The 26,479-nt window shown below is 48.1% G+C and overlaps 1 protein-coding gene and 1 non-coding gene across 3 annotated transcripts in view; one reads left to right on the plus strand and one right to left on the minus strand.

The window, feature by feature from the left end:
• RanBP3 (ran-binding protein 3) overlaps positions 1 to 25,359 on the plus strand; it is a 50,419-nt gene extending 25,060 nt beyond the window's left edge. For both annotated transcript variants that reach the window (XM_089553550.1, XM_089553557.1), the window contains exons 7-12: positions 5,088 to 5,166; positions 5,282 to 5,414; positions 7,378 to 7,499; positions 9,690 to 9,804; positions 20,622 to 20,758; positions 22,615 to 25,359. In XM_089553550.1, the coding sequence (XP_089409676.1) occupies positions 5,088 to 5,166; positions 5,282 to 5,414; positions 7,378 to 7,499; positions 9,690 to 9,804; positions 20,622 to 20,758; positions 22,615 to 22,932 (904 nt within the window). In that variant the 3' untranslated portion in view covers positions 22,933 to 25,359. The remainder of the gene's footprint in view (positions 1 to 5,087; positions 5,167 to 5,281; positions 5,415 to 7,377; positions 7,500 to 9,689; positions 9,805 to 20,621; positions 20,759 to 22,614) is intronic.
• Positions 10,661 to 10,734, minus strand: TRNAS-GGA (transfer RNA serine (anticodon GGA)). The gene has a single exon. It is a non-coding gene; the product is annotated as a tRNA-Ser (tRNA).
• Positions 25,360 to 26,479: the final 1,120 nt, after the last annotated feature.

A 26,479-nucleotide genomic window follows, 5' to 3' on the forward strand; every position in this document is an offset into this window, starting at 1 on the left:
GCGCAGCCATACGGCTACAAAGGAAAGCTGTACAGCTTTCTCAGAAACTTTGTAGTTAAAGAAAAATTCGTCCTGGTCCGGGGTTCGAACCCAGGACCACCACTACACCGGAGCAGTCGCTCTACCAATTGAGCTAACCAGGACGGCAAGCTTATGGTAGGGCGAGAGCGAATTGATCAATAACTCTAAGTGAGAACTCTGTTTTTGTAATAAGGGAGTAATTACTCATTGGCATAACAGAGTTCCCACTTCGAGTTATTGATCAATTCGCTCTCGCCCTACCATAAGCTTGCCGTCCTGGTTAGCTCAATTGTTGGAGCGACTGCTCTGGTGTAGCGGTGGTCCTGGGTTCGAACCCCGGACCAGGACGAATTTTTCTTTAACTACGAAGTTTCTGAGAAAGCTGTATAGCTTTCCTTTGTAGCCGTATGGCTGCGCTTGGGTGGATGCCAATGAGTAATTACTCCCTTATTACAAATCTACTCCACCTTGAGGGTTTCCCCTAAAACATTTGACCAGCAGTTGGCACATTTTCCGACGGCAGGAGATGCTGTTGCTCTTGTGGTATGTCGCAGCTGCAAACTGCTGTGCGTTCACCTTGATGCCTTGCAGTTCAGCTGGGTTGTGTTTTGATTTGTGCTTTGTGTCGCACAGCGCCAAGACGTTGTGCAGTCTTGGCAGAAGCGGCGGCGGCGGCGGCTTGCTTAGCACTCTACTGTAGGCTTAGAAAGCCGGCAAGCACTTGAGCATTGGAGAAAGAGCACAGCAGTTTAAGGGGGGACACTGGTCTTTGAGACCAAAAAAATGACCAAAACATTGATTTTCAAAAAGTGTCATTTGTGGAATCTACGGCTATTATTTTCCAACTGTATTAATTTGTTTTCTTCAAGAAATCAACATTTTGATCATAATATGAAATTCAGATCATCGTGTGGACTGAATTTATGCAGGAGCAGACAATTTAATGGCATGAAAATTTTGGACGTCTGGCTGTATTAGTATGTCGATATCTCAACATCTAGGACAGATAGAGATGTCATATTGTTTGCTGAGGGAAGCTGAAGGCACAGTGTGCGCAATAATTGAAGCAGATTTGTTCAATTGCACTTAAAAAAATTATAATTTTGCATTGTTTATCGATGCATTACATTCACACCTTGAACACTGATATTCCAATTTCTGTAAAATTACTAACGAGGGTAAAATGGAAAAATGGTTTTTATTATTGCACTCTTTACTCACCATACTATGCAGCCATGGATTAAAAATGATTTTTTACTTAGCAGTTCTTTTTGCACCTAGGCACTAATGACTGACTAATTAAAATTAATTATCTTGGGAACCGACTAATTTATGAGAAAGGTAATTTCATCGTTTAAATCAGTATAAAAAACTGAGCAAGGTGGTAGAGTCTCATTAGGATTGGACTAAAAATAAGGAAAATAGGTCTAAGACCAGTGTCCCCCCTTAAACCTGAACCTTGTAAAACATTCTTTACACTGAAATGCTGTGGAGGAAGCGGGACCTTCAGGCCCCCAAGAGACTTGGCAAGCTTGAGATCGGGAGTGAAAGTACCCATCCGCTCACCACTGCTAAGGCTTAAAGGGACTATGAAACAAATTAATTGAGATTACGTAAAGATAGGCAATCCATCACTCGTCACCCCAGCGAAAGAATTTTCGAGCTAGCATGAATAACAACGAAGTTATAGACGATTAAAAATCACGCTCCTCCTCTCCCCCCTCAACTCATACGCGCGGAGCACCAAGAAAAAATAAAGAAAACAGCTCCGGGACTGGGCTCCGCCCATGAATACGTCATTCACTGACGTTCGGTGTACGACTTCCGGTTGTCGCACTCCCGAGGAGCAGCATGCGTCGGCAGCGTCTCTCCGGTCTCGGCGCTTTCTTTGCTCCCGAACTCCCGGCAGAAAGAGGCGGCAGAGGTAAATTGAAAACATATGCGTGAAGGCAATGCCGCGCTTGCCCGAGGGGGTCGCGCGGCGCCTCGAGCAGACGATTTTCACCGCTACCGGAAGTGTGCCCGTGACGTCGTAGCTGCCGCGGCTCGAGTGAATGACAGCGTGTGGTGGCCTGCCGACGTCATGGGACTAGTGACGTCTGTTTTCCCGGTTTTGGTTTCAAAATCGCTCCCTACGAAGACACCAAGCGGCCCGTGAATTTAAAAAAACGCGATTTTTAAAAAGCCATAATAAATTGCCTGCTCAGTTCCGAAGACTCATACTTGGTGTCAGTGCTTCTGAGCATAACTTCTAACATTTACAAGCGGCTTTTAATTCTTTTCATGGTCCCTTTAAATATTCACGTTGCCCTCTTGTGATCACCCCGTTAGTTCTTGTAACCTCGTGTCAAAACATGCACCTCACCTTGAGGGCCAGTGTTGAACGTGTTCGATCTGTCTCGCCGGCTATCACAGAATCTCCGTATTGCGCTGCGATACAGCTGACACCGTTTGATGTGCACGGTGCTGAATGCATGTGCCACAGACGTACATTTCTTACCGCGCGCTTTCGTTGGTGATGGATGGATGGGCGATCGAGCGGGCGGGTGGGCGTGTCGATATGAAATTTCGACTCCGCCAAAAAAATCTGTTAAAATTTTTTTTTTTCCCCTGTATGATGAACCCTCCCCCAAATTGATCTCAGCGTTCCTGGGAAGAAAGTTGGTTCATTATGCAAGTATGTACGAGGGGGTACCCAAAAGAAACCGGACTAAATTTTTTGGTCGGCAAAGCTTCTGTGGTAACGCGTTTGGCCACTAGGAGCGCATAGAACGAACATTCCACAGTCAGTTAGCCGAGTACTGTCGTTGAAGGAGGTCAGACTAGTTTAGGCAGAGTTTTAGAGTGACGACTGTTTTGTGTGAATGTCGTTTTTGCAATGGCTGATTTTCGTGAACAGCGTGCGCCGGTGAAATTCTGATTTTTGCTCGGAAAAAGTTGAATGGAAACCCTTGAAATATTATGAAAGACCTACAAGGACGATGCTATGGGGACAACTCAAGTGTTCCTGAATCGAATCCTGAATCAAAGCAACAATCATGCCACTGGAAAACTTCAAATTCACCTCGCCTCAAGAAAGCTCGTCAGGTGAAACCAAACCTCAAAACAATGCTGATTTGTTTTTTCGACGTGAGAGGAGTCGTCCATTGAGAATTTGTTCCGCAGGGTCAGACAGTTAGCCAGGCTTTCTACTTGGATGTTTTGAAAAGATTGGGCAACAGTGTGCGGTGGAAGCGGCCAGATTTGTGGCGGTCGGGTGACTGGTTTTTCCATCATGGCAATGCCCCTGCTCACACAGCCCTGTCTCTACGACAATTTTGGACCAAAAATGGCATGACCCGTATTCCTCAACCCTCATACTCTCCCGACCTTGCCCCGTGCTACTTTCTTTGTTTCCTAGAAAGAAAAAATAGGTGAATGGAAAGCGTTTCGCTGATGTTGCTGAGGTGAAGAAAAAAACGACGGAGGCACTGTCAAGCATCACAAAAGATGAATTTAAACAATGTTTTGAAAAATGAGATGAAAGATTCGACAAGCGTATCATTGCAAGTGGGGAATACTTTGAAGGAGATTGAAGGTCTGTGCTTAAAATGTGAACAAATAAGTTCAAACAAAAATAAGTCCGGTTTCTTTTGGGTACCCCCTCGTATGGTAGCTAGCTGTTCCTACCATGGTAGGTTTGACTGTAGGTAAAGCACTGGCACCTTGCCTTTCCCAGAACTTGGTTTATCTCGAAATGTTTCTCCGTTTTTTTTTTTTTTTTTTTACTCTTTTCAATTAACAGGGGTTTGCAGCAGTTCGAGCACAGGTGACTTGCATGCCTGTTTGTTAGCGGAAGCGTTCAACATTTTGGGTTCTTTCTCCTGTGCGTTACATTGCAATGGTCCCAATGTTTTTAGACTGCAAGAGGTGCAGTGTTTTCGCTCAGGTATTGTTCCCTTCCTAAAATACCGTATATACAGGAATATAAGGAGTGTATTTTTTTTTTTTTGTCACTTCAGTGGTTTCAAAACCCACCTTGTGTTATACTCAAAGCCATGGTGCAAATGTAGCGCAGTTTTTGTTTGCTTTTTGTGAAGCTTGCCACAACGGCCTTCAGCATAGCGAGCTGCTAGGGGAAGCCAACTTTTCGAGGACTCTGGGCTGTATTCCCATCTGTAATCTTTAAAGGTGCACTGAAGAGGAATCTGAACTCGTCTTTTTGCGGCGGGGACTCGATCTACACGTCCTGAGCATTCTTAGAAACTTCGATTTATTGCCCTGTGTGGCCGATTTCCCTAATTAAATCGGATTAACGTCCGGCTCCCGCCTTCTTTTTTTTTAATTCTCCCTCGTACGGTGGGCGGAGTCGACCAACGCGGGGAGTGCCTTTCACCCAGTCCCGTGGCGGCTTGCCGCTCTGCCATCGGCGGAGTAATACGTAGTAGTTCGTAGAAGAAAATAGTCCGCGCGTATTTTTATTTCTGCGGGCTTATTTTGCGGTTATATTGTCTGCAAATGAAACTATTTATTCATGGAAAACTAAAAAACAAAATGAAGCAAAAGCAAAGCCTCCACGGAGCTGTCTGAAGGGCACTCCACGCATTGGTCGACTCCGCCCACCGTACGAGGGAGAATTAAAAAAAAAAAAGGCGGGAGCCGGACGTTAATTCGATTTAATTAGGGAAATCGGCCACACAGGGCAATAAGTCGCAGTTTCTAAGAATGCTAGGAACGTGTGGATCGAGTTCCGGCGGCAAAAAGACGAGTTAAGATTCCTCTTCAGTGCACCTTTAAGTTTTCAGTGTGCGCCCTCTGTCCCCTTTCATAGTGATCGATGGACACTTGAAAAACACATTTCGTTGCCGCTCTTTGTCCTTTTTTTCCCCCTTTGTTCCCCTCCCCAAGTGTAGGGTAGCCTACTGGGCATCGCCTGGTTAGCCTCCCTGCCTTTCCGTCCATTTCTTTCTCTCTCTCTCTCGATGTCGATGGGGTCGCGCTGCGCAGGCAAGGGAGAGGGTGGCTGTGAACGCGAGTTGTCGTTCTGGGGCACTGTAGTTTGAATGCCATGTTCTCTCTGAACGCAGCAACCACTCATCGCCACACGCGACACCAGTGCCGCCCGATGGCTTCGTCTTTGGCGAGAACCTGAGGGAGCGAGCAGCGGTAAGCACCCCCGCATGCTTCAGACACGGGGCTCCCCTGGTGGGGCTCATAGGCGGCCTTCGGCAGCATAGCTTCCCTTTCCGGCACGACGTAACGGTTCCTTGTGGTGCCGCAGAACTTTGAGGCGCCCTCCAACTCCACCGTGGCGGCACCGTCGTCGACGGAGCTCTCCTTCCAGCAGTTCCAGCAGCAGGCCAGTCAGAGTGGTGGAGCCAGCATGGAGCAGCCGGAAGACCATACGTCGGCGGGTGAGAAGACACTCAGTGCTGGTCACTCGTTGACGGAACCCTTGCAGTTTTTCTCTCCTTTGTAAACATCTTTTTAAGGCGGAAGCCTTTAATGCCTCATCGTTGTAAGCAGGAGCTGTCGACAAAAATGTCACGCTTTTCAATTGGTCGAAGCGGTCGTGACGTCACAGTGTGCGAATTTCAAACGGGGCCAATTGTACTTTGGCTACTAACCATGCAACCAATTAAAGGGATGGTATAGTGATGCTCCAACTAAGTGGGACTGAGTTTAGTTCATTGCTTAATTAACCAATTAGCCTAATTAAGCTTTCTAGTCAGACCAGATAAATAAATAAAATCGAGTAAGAAATTGGTCAAGTTGGGGAATCGAACCAGGGTCTCCGGAATGAGAGACGAGCACGCTACCACTCCGCCATGCCAGCTCGATGGCTTGGAATGAACTAAGGTGCATCTAGTGAATATGGTGTCTTCGTTCACTCCCATCTTCCTCTGAGATTTAGGTGTCCACCGAGATATGAAAGACACACTTCCTTTCCTCAAAAACCAATTTACCAAGGAGCAAGGCGTATTTGTCTGTGTTTCAGATTGGTCCAAATTGTCTTCGTGACAAAGTCACCAGGTGGGAATTTTGACGGGTGTCCGCCGAAATGCGTGAGACAGTTACTGTGCAACTTCCTTTCCTCAAATACAATTTTCGACTAGTGTCTACTGAGATATGTGACACAGTTACTGCGTAATTTCCTTTCCTCAAATGCAATTTTTATTTTCTTCATTCCCTTTCTTCTTTCTTCTTTCTTCTTGCACTCACACTTCCTCCCTTCCTGTACGATGCCGCTCAGGTGTCCACCGAGATGACAGAGAATTACAGTCCTTCCCTTAAAAAGCGTTGTGCGGGTGGTGGTGGGTGGTGGTGTTCCAGTGCGGGTGGTGGCGGTGGTGGGGTTCCATGGTGTTCCATGGACTGCCTGGCAGCGCTACAACACGCTGTCGTGTTCCACTCCTAAAGGCGAAGCTTAAGCGTCATTAATTGGCAGTTAATCAATGCACCAACAAAATTTGAAGTGAACAATCGCGTAGCAGAATGCAGCACTCAGGCTTTCGCCTTTCACAACTTTAGCCGCTAAAGTTCCTCGTAATATTTTTGTTTTGCTCTTTCTGGCTATGTTGATGCTTGATTGGCAGCAAAACGCGCATTATTGATGACAAAAATGATGCGTATCTGTTTTTCCGTCACTCTTTCCGAGTTTATGATGTCAATAATGAACAGGAGCCGGATTACAGAACGATCAAACCACAAACCTGTCACAAACGAAACCATTAGCTCCGCTCCTGTTGGTCGATATGTCCGTCACTCCGTGCGGACCAATAGGAGCAGGGCATTGTGACCGGATTGAGGTTGTGATCATTCCTTAAGTTGGCTCCAGGACCCTGAAGCCGGTTTTTCGCTGAAGAGTTATTTCCCTTTTGAGGTCCACGCATTTTTCGGATGGTTCAGTTATTCGGACCATTCTCCAGTTCCTGCCGAGTCCAAAAAATCAGTTGGCGACTACCTGTGCTCTCTCAAGCTAAAAGAGCCATTGCGACCTTTCTGAACAGTGGCTTTGGGCTTGTTTCTGGTTGCTAGAAAAGTGGAATGAAAATATCACGCTGTTGATTTAAGGTGCCTGTAGTTTGCCCAAAACAAACAGTTTAGTCAGCAGTTTTTTTTCCACGTCATCGAAATTTGGAACTTCGTTACTGGCAGCAGTACTTGCACTCTGCCTGTGAATTAATTTTTAGATTCTTTGAATTGCAGCAAACGTGTGTTTTCTTGGCATTTCCTCGTGCTTTCAAAGTATGTATTATGTGCTGCTGGTTGTGACGAATGCGTTTCTGCTTTGTGCATTGTTTCTCCACTGCTGCCATAGCCTCGTGCAAGACTGAACTGTGTGGAAATAAATAAATGTAAATGCTTAAATTTCAGCGAGCCGGCACGCCAAAAGCTTGACCGAATCAGCCGAGGAGTACCAGTCGCGGCAAGTCAAGCGGACGTACGACGAGGTTGCCGTGGTTACGGGGGAGGAGAATGAATCCAATGTTTTGCAGGCAAGTGCTGCATCTCCTTTCCCAGTGCGCTCTTTCACGTGAACGTGGCATGCGAGACAACTCTTGACGTGATGCCCTTCGTGTCTCCGTGTGCAAGCTTTTCAACTACCGTATTTACTCGCATAATAGGCGCACTTTTTTTCCAGAAAATCTGGCTCAAAGTTTGGGGTGCGCCTATTACGCGGGGTAAAATTTCCGGAAATTTTTCGACTCTCAAAATTGAACACACCGCGTAAACGCACTCGTGTACGGGCCGCACCCCGTTTTCGCCAAGAAAATGTTAAAAAAAAAAAAGATCCGTGTAAGGGCCGCACCGAAACTTTCCACGACACACGCGGGAATAGCCTTTGGAATGCACGCGCCGAGGCCTCCGCGATCGGCTCCGGCTGCGCGTAACGGCGCTTGATCACGGAGGCCACACGCGCATACAGGAGCTTCCAGATGCCGCCCACGGAGGGCGCCCAAGGCCAAGCTCATCATTATCATCATCGTGTTCCTCCGCCGCGAGCTTTCGCTATCTATATCGCCATCAGCATCTCCAGCTCGTTTTTTTTTTTGTTGTTGCTTTCAAGTGCCGGGATTAGCGGTAGCGCGATAGTTATCGTGGTTTATGGCTTTGCCGCGGAGCGTTGATGTTTTAGCTCGACGGGCAAGCACCTTAACAGCTACACGGCTGGGAGTTTGCTCTCGAACGCGGCAAGCATGCGGCAGGTCGGAAAATACGACGTGGCCGAGAAGTGCGGCAGTTGCGACTGCGGCGTCCCTAAATTTTCGTGGGCCTAAGTCGGGAACGTTTCTGGCTGGAGATGAAGCTTTCCAAACAGACGTTTAAAGTGAGCATCCCTGAAAACTGTGTGCGGCTGTTCTACGCGATGTCGTTGTACGTGCTGTGGGTCCGCAGCAGCTGCGACGGCGGCAGCACTAGTGAGGACTAGTAGTCAGTTCAGCAAAAACTTTGTTAAAGTAAAGATTGGGAATCGGGGGGTGGCGAGGCGTCGGCTTGCAATCGTGTAAATACAGTACTGATCACAGTGCCAAGTTCGGGGTGCGCCTATTATGCGCGGAAATAAAAAAATCTGATTTTTCGCGCCCTAACTAGGGGTGCGCCTATTATGCGAGTGCGCCTATTACGCGAGTAAATACGGTAATATTTCATCCTTTGTGGGAAAAGCCTTATTCTGTGTTTGGTGATAGCGCACAGTGAACAATGGTAGAAAAGAAGCTGCAGTCCACTGTGCAGCATTCTGACTACAGGACTACAGGATGACACATTACTCTTTTTCTGCACTTCTTTAAAAACTTATCAACAAGGTTCCGCTGTATATTTCAAATCAAATCAAATCTTTATTTTTCTTGGAATAAGGATGAGGCAGTTGCGAAAAGCTGCTCCAAGTGGCAGCTTGACGAGGCTACTGCACCTACATCTTCGCAGCAGTGGGCATCACATCAGACATAGTTCTCATACATTTGGAAACGAAATGACAAATGCACTAAGTCAAAATACACTCATCAGTGGGTTTGTAATGATAAATCATGCTATGTAATTAAGCAGAAAAGAAACAATGAACAGTAATAACATGCATCAAAGCAAGAACAAAGAAGGAAAAATGGAAATACCAAAAAAAAATGCATGCAAAATATATGCAGACAGGAACTGACGGGTGGTGAACGAATATTTGCAATTTCTAATAGTTTGAAAGTAGTATTTGTTGCATTGGGCAGTCTCAAACTACACCTATTCACTTTCACGCAGAAAAGACAAAAGCTGTCCGGATGAGATGGTTTCCTTTTTTTCTTGTTATTTGTAACGAGGGGTCACTGCTCACACATACTTGGAGACTGTCTCATTATGCCAAGTAAGGCAGTTGCTCCTATTGTTGGACCATGGTTGCTGTCCCTTATACCCGCCATGGTGGCTCAGTGGTTACGGCGCGTGGCTGCTGACCCGAAAGAGACGGGTTTCATCCCGGCCGTGGCGGCTGAATTTTTTGATGGAGGCGAAATTCTAGAGGCCCGTGTGCTGTGCGATGTCAGTGCACGTTAAAAGAACCCCGGGTGGTCGAAATTATTTCGGAGACCTTCGCTACGGCGTCCCTCATAGCCAGAGTCGCTTTGGGACGTTAAACCCCCATTAAACCAAATCAAACCAAACCTCAAATCCGTCCTGCGTCCCCCCACTCTTCCTCGCAGATCAACTGCAAGCTGTTCACGTTTGACAAGACGACCAGTTCCTGGCAGGAGCGGGGTCGTGGCAACCTCCGTCTCAACGACCAGGAGGTGGACGGGGTGCTGCAGTCTAGAATGGGTGCGTCCTCCCACATCTCTTGCGCTGTAGTCGAACAGTTGGTCAAAAATTTAGGGGATACCCCCAAGGTGGGGTAGATCTGAAATAAGGGAGTAATTACTCACTGACGAACTGCTGTTCCCTTGCTAGGCTGTTGAACATTACTTTGGTTTTCGAGCGAGGTGCTGGAAGTAGTAAGAGAATGTCTACTTAGGGCAGGTAGTGACCGCAGATCCGGATCATGAGAGGGGAATAACTAGAATAAGAATGGGGTGGAGCACATATGGCAGGCTCTCTCAGATCCTGAATGTCAGTTTACCAATATCCCTGAAGAGAAAAGTATACAACAGCCGTATCCTACCGGTACTCACCTATGGGGCAGAAACGCGGAGGCTAACAAAGAGGTTTCAGCTTAAGTTAAGAACAACGCAGCGAGCTATGGAAAGGAAAATGATAGGTGTAACGTTAAGAGATCGAAAGTGGGCGGAGTGGGTGAGGGAACAAACGCGGGTTAATGAGATCTTAGTTGAAATCAAGAGGAAGAAGTGGGCTTGGGCAGGGCATGTAATGTGAAGGCAAGATAACCGCTGGTCCTTAAGGGTAACGGAGTGGATTCCAAGAGAAAGCAAACGTAGCAGGGGACGGCAGAAAGTTAGGTGGGCGGATGAGATTAAGAAGTTTGCGGGGATACAGTGGCGGCAACTGGCAAAGGACAGGGTTAATTGGAGAGACATGGGAGAGGCCTTTGCCCTGCAGTGGGTGTAGTCAGGCTGATGATGATGATGATGACTCCCTGACATCCACCCGAGTGCAGCCATACGGCTACAAAGAAAAGCTGGACAGCTTTCTCAGAAACTTTGTAGTTAAAGAAAAATTCGTCCTGGTCCGGGGTTCGAACCCGGGACCACCGCTACTCCGGAGCAGTCGCTCTACCAACTGAGCTAACCGGGACGGCAAGCTTATGGTAGGGCGAGAGCGAATTGATCAATAACTCGAAGTGGGAACAGTGTTGGTTCGAACCACGGGCCAGGACGAATTTTTCTTTAACTGCGAAGTTTCTGAGAAAGCTGTACAGCTTTCCTTTGTAACCGTATGGCTGCGTTCAGGTGGATATCAATGAGTAATTACTCCCTTAGTCAAACAGTTGAGAACTTGTGTCTGTTGCGCCACCTGATTGTGGTTCTCGGGCAACTTTCTCTGCTGTAGCCGGGGTGCTGCTGCTACTCCTCCTGTTTGCTGCCTTTCACACAGGGTGTCGAACCGGAATTTTTTCGGGTTCGGTTCCGGTTCGACACCTTGCTTTCACAGTCTCGCCGGTGCTGTCTTCACTGCCTGCCGACCATCTCGTTGAAGCCTGTGTCACGTGCTCATCTTGAAGGTTTTTGAAGGCCCTTCAAAGGAGTGTCTTTCGACGTGCAGTAAAACCTCACTAAGGGGGGACGCGTGTCTTAGAACGGTCAAAAATGGCCGAAAAATCGATTGTGAGAGAAACTCATTTTCGGAATGTTTGTACCTTCAAGCACTTGCCGTCAAATTATTAACGTTGAATTCAGTCGGGAAATGCGATAAAATCTGTTTTCAAAACGCCATGGGAGCCACGAAATGCCCCGAAAAGGAAAAATTTTGTTCGAACTTCCCGCGCGCGCCACGGCTAAAGCAGCCGGCCGATCGCCGCCATCTTGGGCTTGTTTTGAAGCTGGTTTCTTTGTGCGCATTTTGCTGCCTCTCAAAATGGCGTCGCTCAAAAAGAACAGCCACCGTCGCAGGTTTTCCGAAGGCCGCTTCCGGGCCGCCGCTGATTGGCTCGTGGGGCGCGCGCGTCTTCCTTCTACGTTTGCCGGCCGCGGCTGCCGCTTCGCGCGTCTTGCTTTTGCGATAGTTATCTCGTCCGAACGTTTCTCTTGACGCGTCGTGTTTCCGCTTCGTTCCGGAATGTCCGGAGACGCTCGCCTGAAGAAGAAGACACGTCAAGCGTACGGAAAGAAACGAAAGCGTCCATGGAATGCACGACCGAAGAACGACAGCACGTTACCATGATCATCTGCTGCATCCGGAGCGGCCTGTTCTCTGCCTAGCCAGCCTAACTGCAGTACATCTGGCGTCATCGAACCGTCAGCGGGCCCTTCTGGAGGCATCCAAGACCGCATGGACACAGTGTTCTATTCTGCTGATGAGTCTGCTGAGTGCGCGAGAAATGCTGCGGACGACCTTAAGGAGCGTCTGGCGTCGCAGAGCGCAACAGAACGAAAGTTCAAGCTTTTGGACGTTGAACTGCTGAGTGACAGCGGCAAGGAAAACGGCACAGAATTTATGATTGTGGACTTAGCCGTGGTGAACTCTTTCATTGGGCTCATGCTTTTCCCCGAGTGTGGCACGAAAAGCGTGACTTTATCAAAGTTGAGCAAGCAGTATGGGCTATGTGATAAGCTCGTGCTCTCCTGTAACACGTGTGACTGGCGCGAGGAGCGTTTCTCATCTCCGAGGTTGGCCAGCGCTAGTGATGCGAAGATAACGGCTTTCGAGGTGAACGTGCGCGCAATGAAAGCCATTCACAGCATCGGGAAAGGAGCAACAGCCCTGTCGGACTTTTTCGCCGCGATGAATGTATCGCACCGTGGCTTGCACCACAAGACCTACCAGGGCCATATGAAGATGATGGCAGAAGCCTGCACGGCGACCACTACCGAGTGCGAGGCCGCTAGCGTTGCCTGCGTCAAGGAGTTTATGCGGAGTTCGGCAACGCGCCAGGAAACATCGACGTAATCTACGACGGCACCTGGCTAACTCGTGGACACAGCTCCCACATCTATGTGGGGTGCATAGTTGAGATGCATACTGGTCTTGTAATAGGCCACGCTGTGCTTTCCAACTTTTGCCTCGGCTGCACAAAAGGGCCCAAAGAAAAGGAACAACGACATGCAGCCTGGCTGGTGCAGCATGCTCCACTGTGCCAGAAAAAGGTTGACTGCAAGGCTGGCCAGATGGAAGTCGAAGCAGCCCTGCGCTTGTTTCAGCGGTCGTTCGAAAAAAACAAGCTGCAGTACACGACAATGCTGTCTGGTGGGGATAGTTGGACATACCATGCTCTGACTGAAGGTGCAGTATATGGCTTTATAAAAGTGGAAAAAAAAGGACTGCATCAACCATGTACACAAACGCATGGGAGCTACCTTGCTCACCCCGGTCGACAAGAAAAAAGCCCAAGGTGAGCCACTTGGTGGCAAAGGAAGGCTCACGCAAGAAAAGATAAAAAAGATCACCAGTTATTACGGCTATGCCTTACGGAGCCACAGACACGATGTGCCAGGCATGCAAAAAGCAGTCCTGGCCACACTGCAGCACATGTCGTCCACAGATGAGGCACCAAGACATGACCTCTGCCCCGAAGGCCCGGACTCATGGTGTTTATTTATTTATTTATTTAGGGCATACTGCAGGCCCAGTGAAGGGCCCTGGCAGGAGGGGCACAATAAGCCCAATACAAAAAGCTCAAAACAAAGTACAAAGTAAGTCATGAAATGAAAACAATTCAATGAACGGCCTGTTCTAACGCATCAATGTCATTGATGATGGTGGTAACTGATTCCACTCGGTAATGGTGCGGGGAAAAAAAGAAATTTCGAATATGTTAGTTCTGGCAAAGTAAGGTTTTAACGATTCAGTGTGCCTGTTTCTTGTTGACCTGGACGTTATCGGTTGGAGATACAAATCGGGAGCCATTGACAGTTTGTCATTTTTCAATAGAAAGAGAAATCTTAACCTTAGTATTCTGCGCCGAGATTCAAGGGACTGTATATTATGTTGAAGCAACAGAGCAGATGGTGGGTCAGTGGTGCGATATTTAGAAAATATAAACCGTGGCCATGGCACTGGCCCTGTGTAAATACAACAGGGCCTTGGCTATGAATGAGGAACTGCCGCCACACAAAAACAGCCTGCCTAGCTTTGTTTGCGAGTCACTGGAGCCTGTGTTTAGGAGGCTGAGTGATGCTGCCCTGTTGCAGCGATGCAGCGATAGGATCACACAAAACTCCAATGAAAGCCTGTATGCCATGATTTGGGAGCAGGTTCCAAAGAATCAGCATGCCTCACTGCGCAGCACTGAAAGAGCAGTGGCTGAGGCTATCAGCCGCTTCAACCAAGGTCTCACGAGAAGCAGCACACGAATTGCTGAGAAGCTCGGCTACAGTGCTGGAAGTTGCTTGGTGCGCCGCAGCCTCGAGAAGGACAAAAGCAGGCTGCAGAAGGCTCAAAGGGAGCACCTCGACAGTAGTGCTGCCAAGGCGAGGCTTGCTAAGCGACACAAGCTAGCAAAGGACCCTGCATACAGGGGTGGTATTCTGCCGGTGTCGCCTTTTGCGACATGTCGCATATGGGCGGGGCCTAAAAAAGTGCTTACAGATGCTCGAAGAAACGGAAAAAGCCGCCGGCATTCATTCACTCCGAGAAGCGACCATTTACCACTGCTGATTCACTAGCAGCAGTAGTTTCGTATCTTTTATAGCAAGAATATTTGCCATCACATGACGTCTAATGTTCAAAAAAACATTTGCAAATTTAATATAAACTCGCTTTACTTCATTTAAGTCTATAAAACACCGCGAAAAAGCTCCAAATCTATTTTTCTTTCGTTCCGGACGGTTGTGCTAGGTTTAGGCTGCGTTTCGGGCAGTTGCAGACGGTAGCAGTGTAGCTGGAGGTCCCATTAGGCTTGCGCGCTCCAGAATCGAGAGCGTATCTCAAAAACTAGGCTGAATTGCAGCTTAAACTTTATCGTCGAAGCAAGGTAAGTCATAGCGAAAAGTAACAACACCAGTAGTTGCCGGTAAACATGCCGACTGGAATCGCAAGGACTGCTGAATTGGCTGAAGCGGGCGGCTCTCGCTTGAAAGGACGTCGCCATGTTTTCACGCCAAGGGCACAAAAGCCGCAACTGCCGATTGCGTTCGTACGCTAACTGTAGCCCGTCACCCGCGCGAATCGCTTCAGCGCATTCCGTTGTTCGACTAAGCGTAGTAAATTGGGGCGATGTCATGATGACGTAGCAGGAAGGCGGGTCCGTGTCGTCACGCCGCCGTCACTGCGGCTCGAGCCAATCAGTGAAGAGTGAATGCGACATGTCGCAAAAGGCGACACCGGGAGAATACCACCCCAGCCCTGGTATGCTGTAGAGCAGTTTCTCGCTGGGACAGTCACCAGCCATTTGATTAAACATGACGTTATGTTTCAACCTAAATAAACCTTGTGTCAGTTTATTTGTCTATGGCAGGACTGCTTTATTACACAATTTGAGCATTTCTTTAGCTTGAAGGGCACTGAAACAGGCACGTCAAGTGCTAAATTCGGTTTTTCTTGCTGATCCTAGGGGTAGGTACCGTCTTTGTCAAAAGTAACCAGGCTGCATGGTTTGCTTCTAGCTTGTATAGTGGAGCCCTTGTGGCTTTCCTAAGGATCAAAACGTGTTGGAAGGCAAGAAGACCTCAAGTCCTTACATTTAACGCCCATTTCATCTTCAGGGAAGCTGCAAGGGATCCACTGTACGAGCTAGAAGCAAACCATTCAGCCTGGTTACTTTTGACAAAGACTGTACATGGCTTTATGGCATGCTTTTGCCAGTTTTTTGACAAGCTGCAGTCACATATTTAGTATGACCTTTCTCCTGAAGAGCAGAGCTACACAATGATGCTATTAACATTGCTGTACCTGCATTCTAGCAAAAGTTACAGTTGTCTATAACTTCAAATGCCTTTTTCTCAGTTTGATGTTTTTGGACATCGCACTCAGCCTTACGGGGCTTTTTTCTATGTTGTCGTTAAGCGACAATAACAAATATGGTATCACTGTAATCGTACTGAAAAGATCTAGGGGGTGATGCTATTTATATCACTCTAGCATTATTTTGCTAACTACAAATTAGGGTAGTGATGAGAGAAAATTTGAGCACAGTAAATGCTGGTCCAGTTTCTTGCCTATAAATTGCTTTCAAATGAATAAAAATAGCATCACCCCCTAGAGCATGTCTTTGGCATTGGGGCCACACACTTGCTTTTTGTATTTCAGAGACAAAATTTCTGTAAAGCCCCGTAAGAAATGCCCATTAATTTTTTTTTTAAACATTAACATTTCTTGAACCGCTACAGCTATCAAAAATCTAATTGCAGATTTGAAATCAGCATAAAAAACTTATCAAGAGTGTGAAGTTTCATTCAGATTGGACCAAGAATAAAAAAAAAATGGCTGAGGCTTAGCTAAGGTTAAGCCTAGTCAGATGCAAAGCATATTGATGGCTAGGCTTGGTAATACATGGCTTTCCTTGGTTGACATTCATCCCGCTCTTCATCGGTCTCTGTGGCACGCTGAAGCTTCCGCTTCTCGTTCAAATCAGCCCTGCTTCTAGGCGGCATCCCAACACCTGGCCGCCTCGTAAGTGCCCGGAGAGCGAGGCAAGCTCAGCTTTATACCGCTGCTGTAGCGTCACGTGATCAGCTGCAGCGCCTCTGATGTGGAGCCTCCACCGCCGCGGCCGACCGCGCGAGCTGGCAGCCCATCTCTCCTCTGCTGTGACGTCATGTTGTCACGTGGTGTCACGTGGTCACTCTAAAGGTCAATGGTAGCTGCACCGCCGCGCTCGACGGGCTGTAGTGTAGCTCTAGTAATATGCTTCGCATAAAAATTTTAAGACCCACATCCCTCCTTAAATCATACTTGAAAGGGCTCGAAAATACTGGCAGGTATGAATACAGTCGCCGACTGATTTTTCGGACTCCAAAAATTCGGACATGCTCGATTATTCAGACTGCTTCGTGGCACCGCCACTCTCCCCATAGACCGTAATGTATAACAACTGCCGAAAGTTCGGACATCTTGCAGCCTCTCGTTTGATTTTTCGGACACTCCTTTAGCCAACTCGACCGGCAGCACTTGCCGCACCGACGCTCACCGACGCGCGGTTCACTTCGCTCAACGCCATTTTTGTTTTGAACTGAGCCTCCTTGCTGCCCCGCGAGGTGGCGCTACTGCAAATTCCCGCTCATCATCATCGTTTCCGCGTGGTTCGGTAGCGCGCCGCATGGTGGCGCGCCGCACCAGTTCCGGCCGCAGCTTAGTAAGCCATCTCAAGGCAATCCAGGAGCCGCTTTGTTTGTTTATCCGGCAGCAAGCCCGTGAGAGCGCCGTGGTAGCACGCAGCGCTGGAGATGCGATATTAGCCTAGGGCGGCTTACAGCCGGCGTTTTGTCATCGAAAGGGGTCTGTTGAACCCCGAGTAGCAGTATCAAGATGTTTCGTTGAAGCGCGCGTGAGCATTGACATATGCAACGCCAGGCCGGCGGCAGCAAGCCCACGAGAGCGCCGTGGTAGCACGCAGCACTGGAGATGTGATATTAGCCTAGGGCGGCTTACAGCCGGCGTTTTGTCATCGAAAGGGGTCTGTTGAACCCCGAGTAGCAGTATCAAGATGTTTCGTTGAAGCGCGCGTGAGCATTGACTTATGCAACGCCAGGCCGGCGGCAGCAAGCCCACGAGAGCGCCGTGGTAGCACGCAGCACTGGAGATGTGATATTAGCCTAGGGCGGCTTACAGCCGGCGTTTTGTCATCGAAAGGGGTCTGTTGAACCCCGAGTAGCAGTATCAAGATGTTTCGTTGAAGCGCGCGTGAGCATTGACTTATGCAACGCCAGGCCGGCGGCAGCAAGCCCACGAGAGCGCCGTGGTAGCACGCAGCACTGGAGATGTGATATTAGCCTAGGGCGGCTTACAGCCGGTGTTTTGTCATCGAAAGGGGTCTGTTGAACCCCGAGTAGCAGTATCAAGATGTTTCGTTGAAGCGCGCGTGAGCATTGACTTATGCAATGCCAGGCCGGCGGCAGCAAGCCCACGAGAGCGCCGTGGTAGCACGCAGCACTGGAGATGTGATATTAGCCTAGGGCGGCTTACAGCCGGCGTTTTGTCATCGAAAGGGGTCTGTTGAACCCCGAGTAGCAGTATCAAGATGTTTCGTTGAAGCGCGCGTGAGCATTGACTTATGCAACGCCAGGCCGGCGGCAGCAAGCCCGCGAGAGCGCCGTGGTAGCACGCAGCACTGGAGATGTGATATTAGCCTAGGGCGGCTTACAGCCGGCGTTTTGTCATCGAAAGGGGTCTGTTGAACCCCGAGTAGCAGTATCAAGATGTTTCGTTGAAGCGCGCGTGAGCATTGACTTATGCAACGCCAGGCCGGCGGCAGCAAGCCCGCGAGAGCGCCGTGGTAGCACGCAGCGGTGCAGATGCGATGAGGCCCGACGGCTCTCGAAACGATGTGGGGGAGGAGGCAAGTAGAGGAGGTGGTGAAAGAAGGAACGGAGAAGAGGAGGAGGAGAGGCGGTGTTGGGTGAGGAGACATATGCAACACCAGCCCGGGATCAGCCAGTGCATGTAAATAAACGATTTCTTTCTCTTTTTTTTCTGAATTTGTTTTTTCGGACACCTGTTTATTCGGACATTTCCGCGGTCCCCGTGAGGTCCGAATAAACGGTCGGCGACTGTACCGAATTTCCAGCTCTAAGCGAATACAAAGTGAAGAGTCATCCTGTTTACGTGGTTTGGAATTGAAACGAATATTTTCAAAGCGAAGTGAGTAGTTGGTGCTGAAGTTCTGAAAAAAACGTACACTGGAACTCATGGTTTAGAGCATTCAGTGATGGCTGGATCTCTAGCTTCAAGGAAATATGTGGCCTTGCATTCAAAGCAACGAGCGGTGAAGCGGCAGCACTAGATGAAGCCATTTCCACCGACTAGCAGCAGGCGCGACTTCAGTGCCTACTACATAAATGTGCACCAACTACCATTTATAACGCTGATGAAAGGGAGCGGTTTTGTTGCGTTAGCAACACTACACGAGGTTTTCGCCTCGTCGCGTAGCCGGTGGCCACTAGGCACGAATGGCCTTGAACAGCCGTTGCCTAGCAACCGTTTCAGCCGAGCTCCGCCAGGTGGCGTCGCCGTCGTCGGCGTAGTCGCTCGCTCCCACCAGATGCGTGCTCTCCACCAAGGTAGAGGGTGAGGAGGTCGCTCTTCGCGGGGGTATATGCGCACTTCGCCTCGGTGGAATCTTGTCGTCATGGAGAGTGCTAAAGATAAGCAATGACGACAAGACCAAGCTAGAGAGAGAGACAGCGCGCTCGAGAGAAAGCAGTAGAACGCGCTGCACGGCTCAAAAAGCGTCGCAGCTAACGCAACTGACCAGGCTTAGCCAGAGCTAAACCACGCACAATTTTTTCAAGTGCCTACCTTACTAGACCTTGTGTCGCAAGCGGGAGCATTGCAGTGGCGGCAAGCTGAGCAAGGAAAGGTTGACCGTTATGTTGTGCGCCAGCATGAACAGAAGCCACAAGCCTCAGGCTGCAGCGAGGGCAGACAGAGATGTAAGGATCGGCCGAAAAGCCGCGAGGATCCTCTTCGAACAAAAACAACACAGACATTCAACACACCATCATTTGGGTTCCTGACACTGGGGTTGAGGGAAATCTCATGGTACTAGACACCGTTGTCCGAGGGTTCACGAACCGGAGGTTGGGTTTGCCGGTGGAACCCTTCAGCACGCCAGAATCTTACGGGGAGGCAATGAAGGCGCTGTTGGGAGCGCGCAAGAAGTACTCGGCTCCGGCGGATATCGTCAACAGAGAGCAGGCCACCACGCTCAGACGACTAAACAGACACCTACCCAAGCAGAGCCATGTATCATAAAATGTGGCCGAACAGATACGTGAAAAGTGCGTGTGGTGTGGGGGACGTACCACGCCACCTGGGGCTGTGAAAAAAGCCCCTTATTACCAGAGATAAATAGCCCTAGTCTAGAGCAGTGGGAGGCCCTCCTGGCTGACTCCGACCCGAGCACACAGCTTATGCTGGTGACGAGGGCCAAGGCAGCGGCGGAGGTCAACGGGATCCTGGACTAGGGAAGACCGACCACTGAAGCTCCACATCTATCTATCCCCCACCCCCTACTCCCTAACTCTTCCTTTTGCAACAATATATGTTCTTTGCTACTACAGTCAAGTCCACTTATAACAATACTGGTTATAACAATATATCGGATATAACAATGGTCGGTCATGGCACCATCAGCTTTGCCATGTGTTCTATGGTAAAATAAACTGCTTATAGCAATGCTGTCAAGGCACATTATTGGTTATAACAATTAAATCTGGTAATTGAGTGTCAACCGTTACAGAAAAAGAAAAGAAATGCTACAACCACACCAGCAAAACCATGCTTACAACACAAAAGCGTGCATGTGTGGGGCCGACCAATGGACTAAGCTGGCGCAGCAACGCCATGAAAGCAAAAGAGGCAGGCGTCATCGCGTCAGGAGAGCTGCTGCATTGCTGCATTGCCTACGCACGCCATGCGTACCCCTAATCAGTCAGTGCAGCGCGCGTGTGTGCAGCCAGCGCGGTTTTTCTCTTGTCAGCTGTCACCGCACCCTTGGTTCTGCATGCTTCTTGAATTTCCCATAAGAATAGCTTCCAAAAAGCCGGCTTGATTCCTGTGACGTGGAGGTGCGCAAAGCTCCCGGTGGCGCAGTGATGGCGGTGCTTTGGTCATCGGTTCCCTGAAGTTCGATTTGACGAGCTTTTACAGGCATTAGAACAATCAAACCCCTCTGGGTATTTACTGTCAATAAATGCTCTGAAGTTTGTCATCCTTTCTTTTTTTAATTGTTATAACAATTATTGGTTATAACAGTGGTATTTCCATGGCACTTGAATATTGTTATAAGTGGGCTGTGGTGAGGTCTCTGTTCCTGCTTGGGTAGTTGCAGTGCCTTTTTTTTTTCTTTCCTTTTGCCACCACTGCAGTGATGCGGACCCAGGGCAGCTTACGTGTGATTCTGAACACCAAGGTCTGGTCCGGCATGGTCGTGGAGCACCCCAGCTCCAAGACTGTGCGCACGTCGGCCATCGACCCCGATGGCATTCGCGTCTACCTCATACAGGTGAGTGAGGTCCCTGCATTCGCGGACAACTTTCTGTCGCTCTGCAGGAAAGGAGCATCTGCCGGGGAGTCACTGCACCAAGTAGTCCGGCCTATAAGAGTGTTCTTTTGTTTTTGTAGCCCGCTGTCCTGCTTTTTCTTTTTTGTTTCTAAGGGGGGACGAGGGTCTTAAAACTGACCTTTTTATTTGTGGCTAGAATCTCGTGAAATTTTGCACACAGATGCGTTTTTCTCTTCTGATTTCAGAAATGTAGTAGTAATTGCGCTGGTGGTCCTAGATCAAAAGTTAATTTAAGTTTTAGAGTGTAATTAGGTAATTTCTTACGCAGCTTTAATGAACTTTCTCGCTGCATTTTGCTGCTTTTAATTACATGAATTGATAGCCAGAGTTCCCATACCCGATGACATTCTTACTTTTTTTGTTTAGGCCACGTATAAATCTCAATTTACAATTAGCTTAACGAGTTGCAGTGTAAAGTACTGCGACCTTTTACTCTCAACATAGTATATCAGGAGGACATGCCCTTAGAGAAAAACGAAGAATGTCATCAGGTATGGGAACTCTCTGGTTATCAATTCATGTAATTAAAAACAACAAAGTGCAATGAGAAAGGTCATTAAAGCTGCGTAAGAAATTACCTAATTATATTCTAGACTTTGCAAGATTTAAGACCACCAGCTCAATTATGACTACATATCTGGAATCAGAAGAGAAAAATGCATCTGTGTGCAAAATTTCCTGAGATTCTAGCCATAAATAAAGAAGTCAGGTTTAAAGCCTTTCTTGGCTCATGAGTGGCGAGGACAGAACTTGTAGACAGAGGCTGTCTGCAGCGGTGTACTCGGAAAAGTGTCTGCACTTGTAGGGTAATTAAAATAATAAGAAAAGGAAATTGGGGTGAAGAAAGGAAATTGGGGTCTAGGTGGGAATCGAACCCGGGCTGCCGGCGTGCGAAACGGGAACACTGCCACTCCACCACGGCAGAAGCTTGAAGCTGAATAGAGGCGCGTCTAGTGAATGCACAGTTTTTAAAAACATATCTTCGAGATATGTACAGGTGCTGTCAGAAGTAAATGGAAGGCAATATTAAAGAAAAAATTTAATCATTGCCTCCCCCCGCCCCCCAATTCATGCATCATTCAGTACATATGTGCAGCCTAATTGTGACTGCAAATTGCACTGTGCACCAACAAACTTGAACCATTATGCTTTAGATTTAAAGAAATTAAATTTTTTTGACAAAGTCTCCGTCCGTTTACTTTTGAGGGCGCGTGTGCTTAGGCCTACATGAATAATTATGAGGATGTTAATTACAGATGTCGCAATCAAGCCAGTACCAGATTTCCTCCATTTACGATAAATGGAGATGAAACGCTAGAGGCCCGTGTACTGTGCGATGTCAGTGCACGTTAGAGAACCCCAGGTGGTCGAAATTATCCGGAGCCCTCCACTATGGCGTCCCTCATAGCCCGAGTCCCTTTGGGACGTTGAACCCAATTAAACTAAACTAAACGAGAGTCAGTGCAATTTCTCTGGGCATATGAGGGGCTCCTAGTGCTGTTGTTGATGGTGAGGAGAGCGCAGAAGTAACTGACCATTTAGACCTTGAAGTAAAAAAGGCTTTGTTCCGTGAGTGATCGGCAACACATGGTGATCCTTTGCATGCGAAGACATGAATTTAAATCTAATGAAATTTCAGTGCTACAAAGTAAGTTGCGGGTTTTACCAACCTCGTTATATTGGTGTCTCTATACTCACTGCTGTAAGAAGGTTGTTCTTTCATGCATACCTAACTCCTGTCGGTAATTGTTTGAAAGTTTGGCATTGTCACCACAGCGAGTTTCTCGACTTCCCAGGCTAATCCCAAGGACGCCGAGCAGCTCTACGGCGCACTCGAATGCCGCGTGGCGTCTCTCAAGTCGGCGGAGGACAGCAGCAGCAGTGCCTCGCCCACGTCAGCTCCGCAGGGACTCCCTCCACCACCCTCCGCGGACAGCTCGTCGTCGTTCCCAGAGTCGGTGGGAAGCGCGGAAGACGACGGAGCGCCACGTGCCAAACGGCCGCGCATGCAGGAGTCGGACGGGAGCCTGCCCGACAGCAGCCACCACGATGGTGAAGAGGACTCGGTTGCGACGACAGCCGAGTGCGAGAGCAGCGCGGAGGACAAAGGATAGGGACGGCCAGTGCGCGTGCAAGGCGCCCTTTTGAGGAGGTGGCAAGGACAGAGAAGCGTGTTGGAGTGTCGTCAGTCTTGCTGCCAGAATTCGGAATTTGGGCTCTCCAACGGTTCTGAGAGAAAAGGTGTAATTAGACACCTTTAGCATACCGTGTACCGCGTTACTGTTACCGGAGTCCCGTGAGCCCGCCCACCGGTGGTGAGTACGCGCTGATTGGTTCCAACACTGCGGGCGCGAGCACAGCTACCAGGTATGTGGCGCCATCTGTCAACAAGGCATGCGCATTGGCTGCGCGCAGGCTCCCAGTGCTCCGGTACCGGTAATGCTAGCGCGGTATGCTAAAGGTGTCTATTGTTTGAGGTGTGCGTCCAGATCAGTTCGGGGCCGGGTATGCGATGAATTAAGGCCTTCGTTGACCACCTCTTTCTCCGTTTTTGCTCTGATACAGGTGCCTCACAGGCTGCCTCGGTGGTCGCTGAAAGATGATTTTGCTGACCTGTCAAGATTTGTTGATGCTAATAAACAAAAAAACTGAGTTTCCAGAGAGATTTGCAGCATCAGCTGTGACTTTATATAAGTTTGGCAGTGCTGGTGATTAGTGATTGTTGTGATGGCCCATATGACTTCAGTGTCACATCTGCTGTAGTGTTTATTCTACGATTCAAGCGAGTTATACTGTGTTCAGAAAATGAACTTTGGAGACAGCGTACTTGTTTTTCGGCAGTCCCTGGAGTTCAGGGAGGAATATGTTATGTGTACAGTAGCTACCGAAGTGAAAATTGTAACCCTTCGATGGTTCTCCTCGGTTGGCCTTTGATTTGGTCTTTTCATAACTTTATTACTTTGTATTCCTATTAGCCGCATTGAATTGATTCTTTATTTTGCCCATATTTGTAGTTCAAGATTAACGACAGCAGGGCAAGTGACTAAGCGCAAGTTTTTAATTTCGAAAATTGGGCATAACTTTTCCTATAGTTTCTTGTTCAGGCATTTATGTTTATTGCTTTCAAAACAACTCATATGCACATTTGGTGTGAACCGTTGGGGTGCCCAAAACCTACAATGCAATCTTCCCGTCTCTTCGTGTTCTTTTTGGTGTGCAGTCAAGTCACCATAGTGTAGTTGCTTTGCTGACTTTTTTTTTTTCCCCTGAAGTTCTGCTTTTGCTTTCTTTTCTGCTTCAGTTTCCCGGGATTTTTAAGTCCTAAAGGGCCTGCGAAGATTCCCTTCTCATTACCCACTGTGTGGGTGCACTCCGGCTGTTTCTGGAAGCCAAGAAATAGGTTCTTTTTTTTTTGCTTTATGTTTAACGGAGGTAGTGCCAGGAAGCTGGACTCTGCGGTTTTCATCAAGTGAGGCTGGACGATGTAATGTTCATGTGACACATCATCTACATTTTGGCTGTAGTATGTCCTAGGCTTCTTTGGACTTTGAATGCAATTGCAAGCATGGCCAAGCAGTGTCGCTGGCTTGGCTCGGCTTGGCTAAGTCGTAGGCGCGCCACAGTGAGGGTGCGCTTCGTTGTTCATCGGCATTAAGGAGCTTGACGGTCTCTTATTAGTAGCCGGCCATTTCTTACAGTAAAGGACGTCTGGAGCGCTTTACAGTGCTGTTCAGTCGTTCCTACGGCTGCGGCTTCAGCTCGTATGGGGATTGACATTTTGGCTTGGCTTGTAAATGGCAATGCATTAAAAGTGATGCAACTTTGAGGAAGGAATGCCATAATGCTTTGATTGTCATGCCAAGTGTGACGTCGCTTGGATATCTGTTTGACAAGTAAGTTAGCAGTTGCTTCAGCTTTGATTGGTCTGTGGGTGGGGCCAGGAAAGCGTTTCTTTGCTGCAGTTATGGTTTGGAGTGAAGTTATTCTTTGCGTATTCTCCGTTAAACGGTCTCCGTTAAACGTTATGTTCATCCGTAATACATTGCCAGCAGGCTCAGTCTCGCCAGTGTAACATGCTGCTGTCGAGTGAGTTAGAAAAACTACCTGCCAACACAGTTCCCTTTACTCCGTCTTGATTTACCCGTGGCAAAGCAGCATGAGACGAGCTTATAGTGAATTTCATCTACACCTAGTGCAACAAGGTGAGCGCAGTGCTTCATGCTTTTTGAAGTAGGTAGTAATGACATAGTTTATTGTTGGTTTGTTTTTTGTTGCCGTATCCCATGTTATACTTTGAGAGGACGTTGCCCCATTGTGAGGGTGTGAAAAAGCTTTGTACCATGCCGGGTAGGGTCTAACCCTCAGTTTATTGAAGTTTTGTTGTAAACCCTGCTTCGATCAGAACCGTTGACGCGGGATCAGACAAATGCATTGCCAAAAAGAACTGTCCATTTTTCATGCAGCCTGAGGACATGTATAGTGAACTATGTAGTAGGAACACAATGTTTCAAAAATAAAGCAGATGTGATGATGTAACTCGACGAGGCTTGCTGTGAAATGATTGCTTCTGGCAGATTACAATGGGGTACAGTCAATTCATTTCAATTGGTTTGCCATTTTATCAAGCTAGGCTAGCTGCTACTGCGCTCCCAAAGTTTGTAAGGGTAGGAGCGATAACACCGCGCTCATGGGAAGTAAAGAATGCTGGCAACTCATTTTGATAAAGTATACGCATGTCCCGTATTTCACTTGTTTCTGGAGAAGTGCCACTCTCTAGCCAAAGCGCAGCACACGCCCTTTGCAAGCATGGGTATTTTCCTTCTGTTTTAAAAAGCTGCTTTTAGTGGGGAGAGAGAGAAAACATTTGCTGCACAACTCATGCCCTGATTGCCATATCGAGGCTACAGCTTGGCACGGTATGGTTGTTACTCAATGCATGGGCAATGGGCCGGGACCGCATTACAGCAGGAGGAATGGCTCGGATCTTCCCGGATTAGGGCACAGAGCATACAGAATTTGTGTTGGGCATAGGTAGTAACTGAGTGGCATCTGGACACGCTACCTCTTCTGCTATGGGACAGAGAAATTTACTTTGAAAAAAGTTAGTCTCGTGGCTTTTTTCTCACACTGACCCACCAATATGATAGGGGACAGAGTTTCATATTTCGCGTAATGATTGGTACTCTATAATTATGTGTGACAAGGACAGTTTTTCCTGTTTTCTAGCTATATTTCTTAACGTATAATATCAAAGTAATTTTCAACTGCAGTGCAGAAATAACCGAAAAATTTGGTTTTATATGAGGGACCTGGACATATGCGAACTTCAGTGATCCAAGTGGCCAGTAATTTGCAGATCGCTGCCGCGTTAGTTTGCACAGCTCAGCAAATGACGATGCAGTCCAGACAGTTTGTACACCATATGTTGAAGGTTCAGACCTGTGAACAGTGATAAACGGCGTTCTGCTGCATAATTCATTGCATTAAGAAGGCAGTGTAGCTTCACTTTCGCTCCCATCGAACAGTCGTGCCGTAGTTTCACTGCAATCAAGTTTTAGACGTTTTACGCCATTGTCCTATAGGAGTTAAGTGGAAATGTTTTTCTTGAGTCGAGGCATTGGTGTTTCTGCAAAGTGTGTTTTTTTCATAGAGGGCTGGCGC

This window comes from Amblyomma mixtum, chromosome 1, assembly GCF_055824585.1.
Source record: "Amblyomma mixtum isolate Tamu chromosome 1, ASM5582458v1, whole genome shotgun sequence".
Classification (NCBI taxonomy): Eukaryota; Metazoa; Arthropoda; class Arachnida; order Ixodida; family Ixodidae; genus Amblyomma; species Amblyomma mixtum.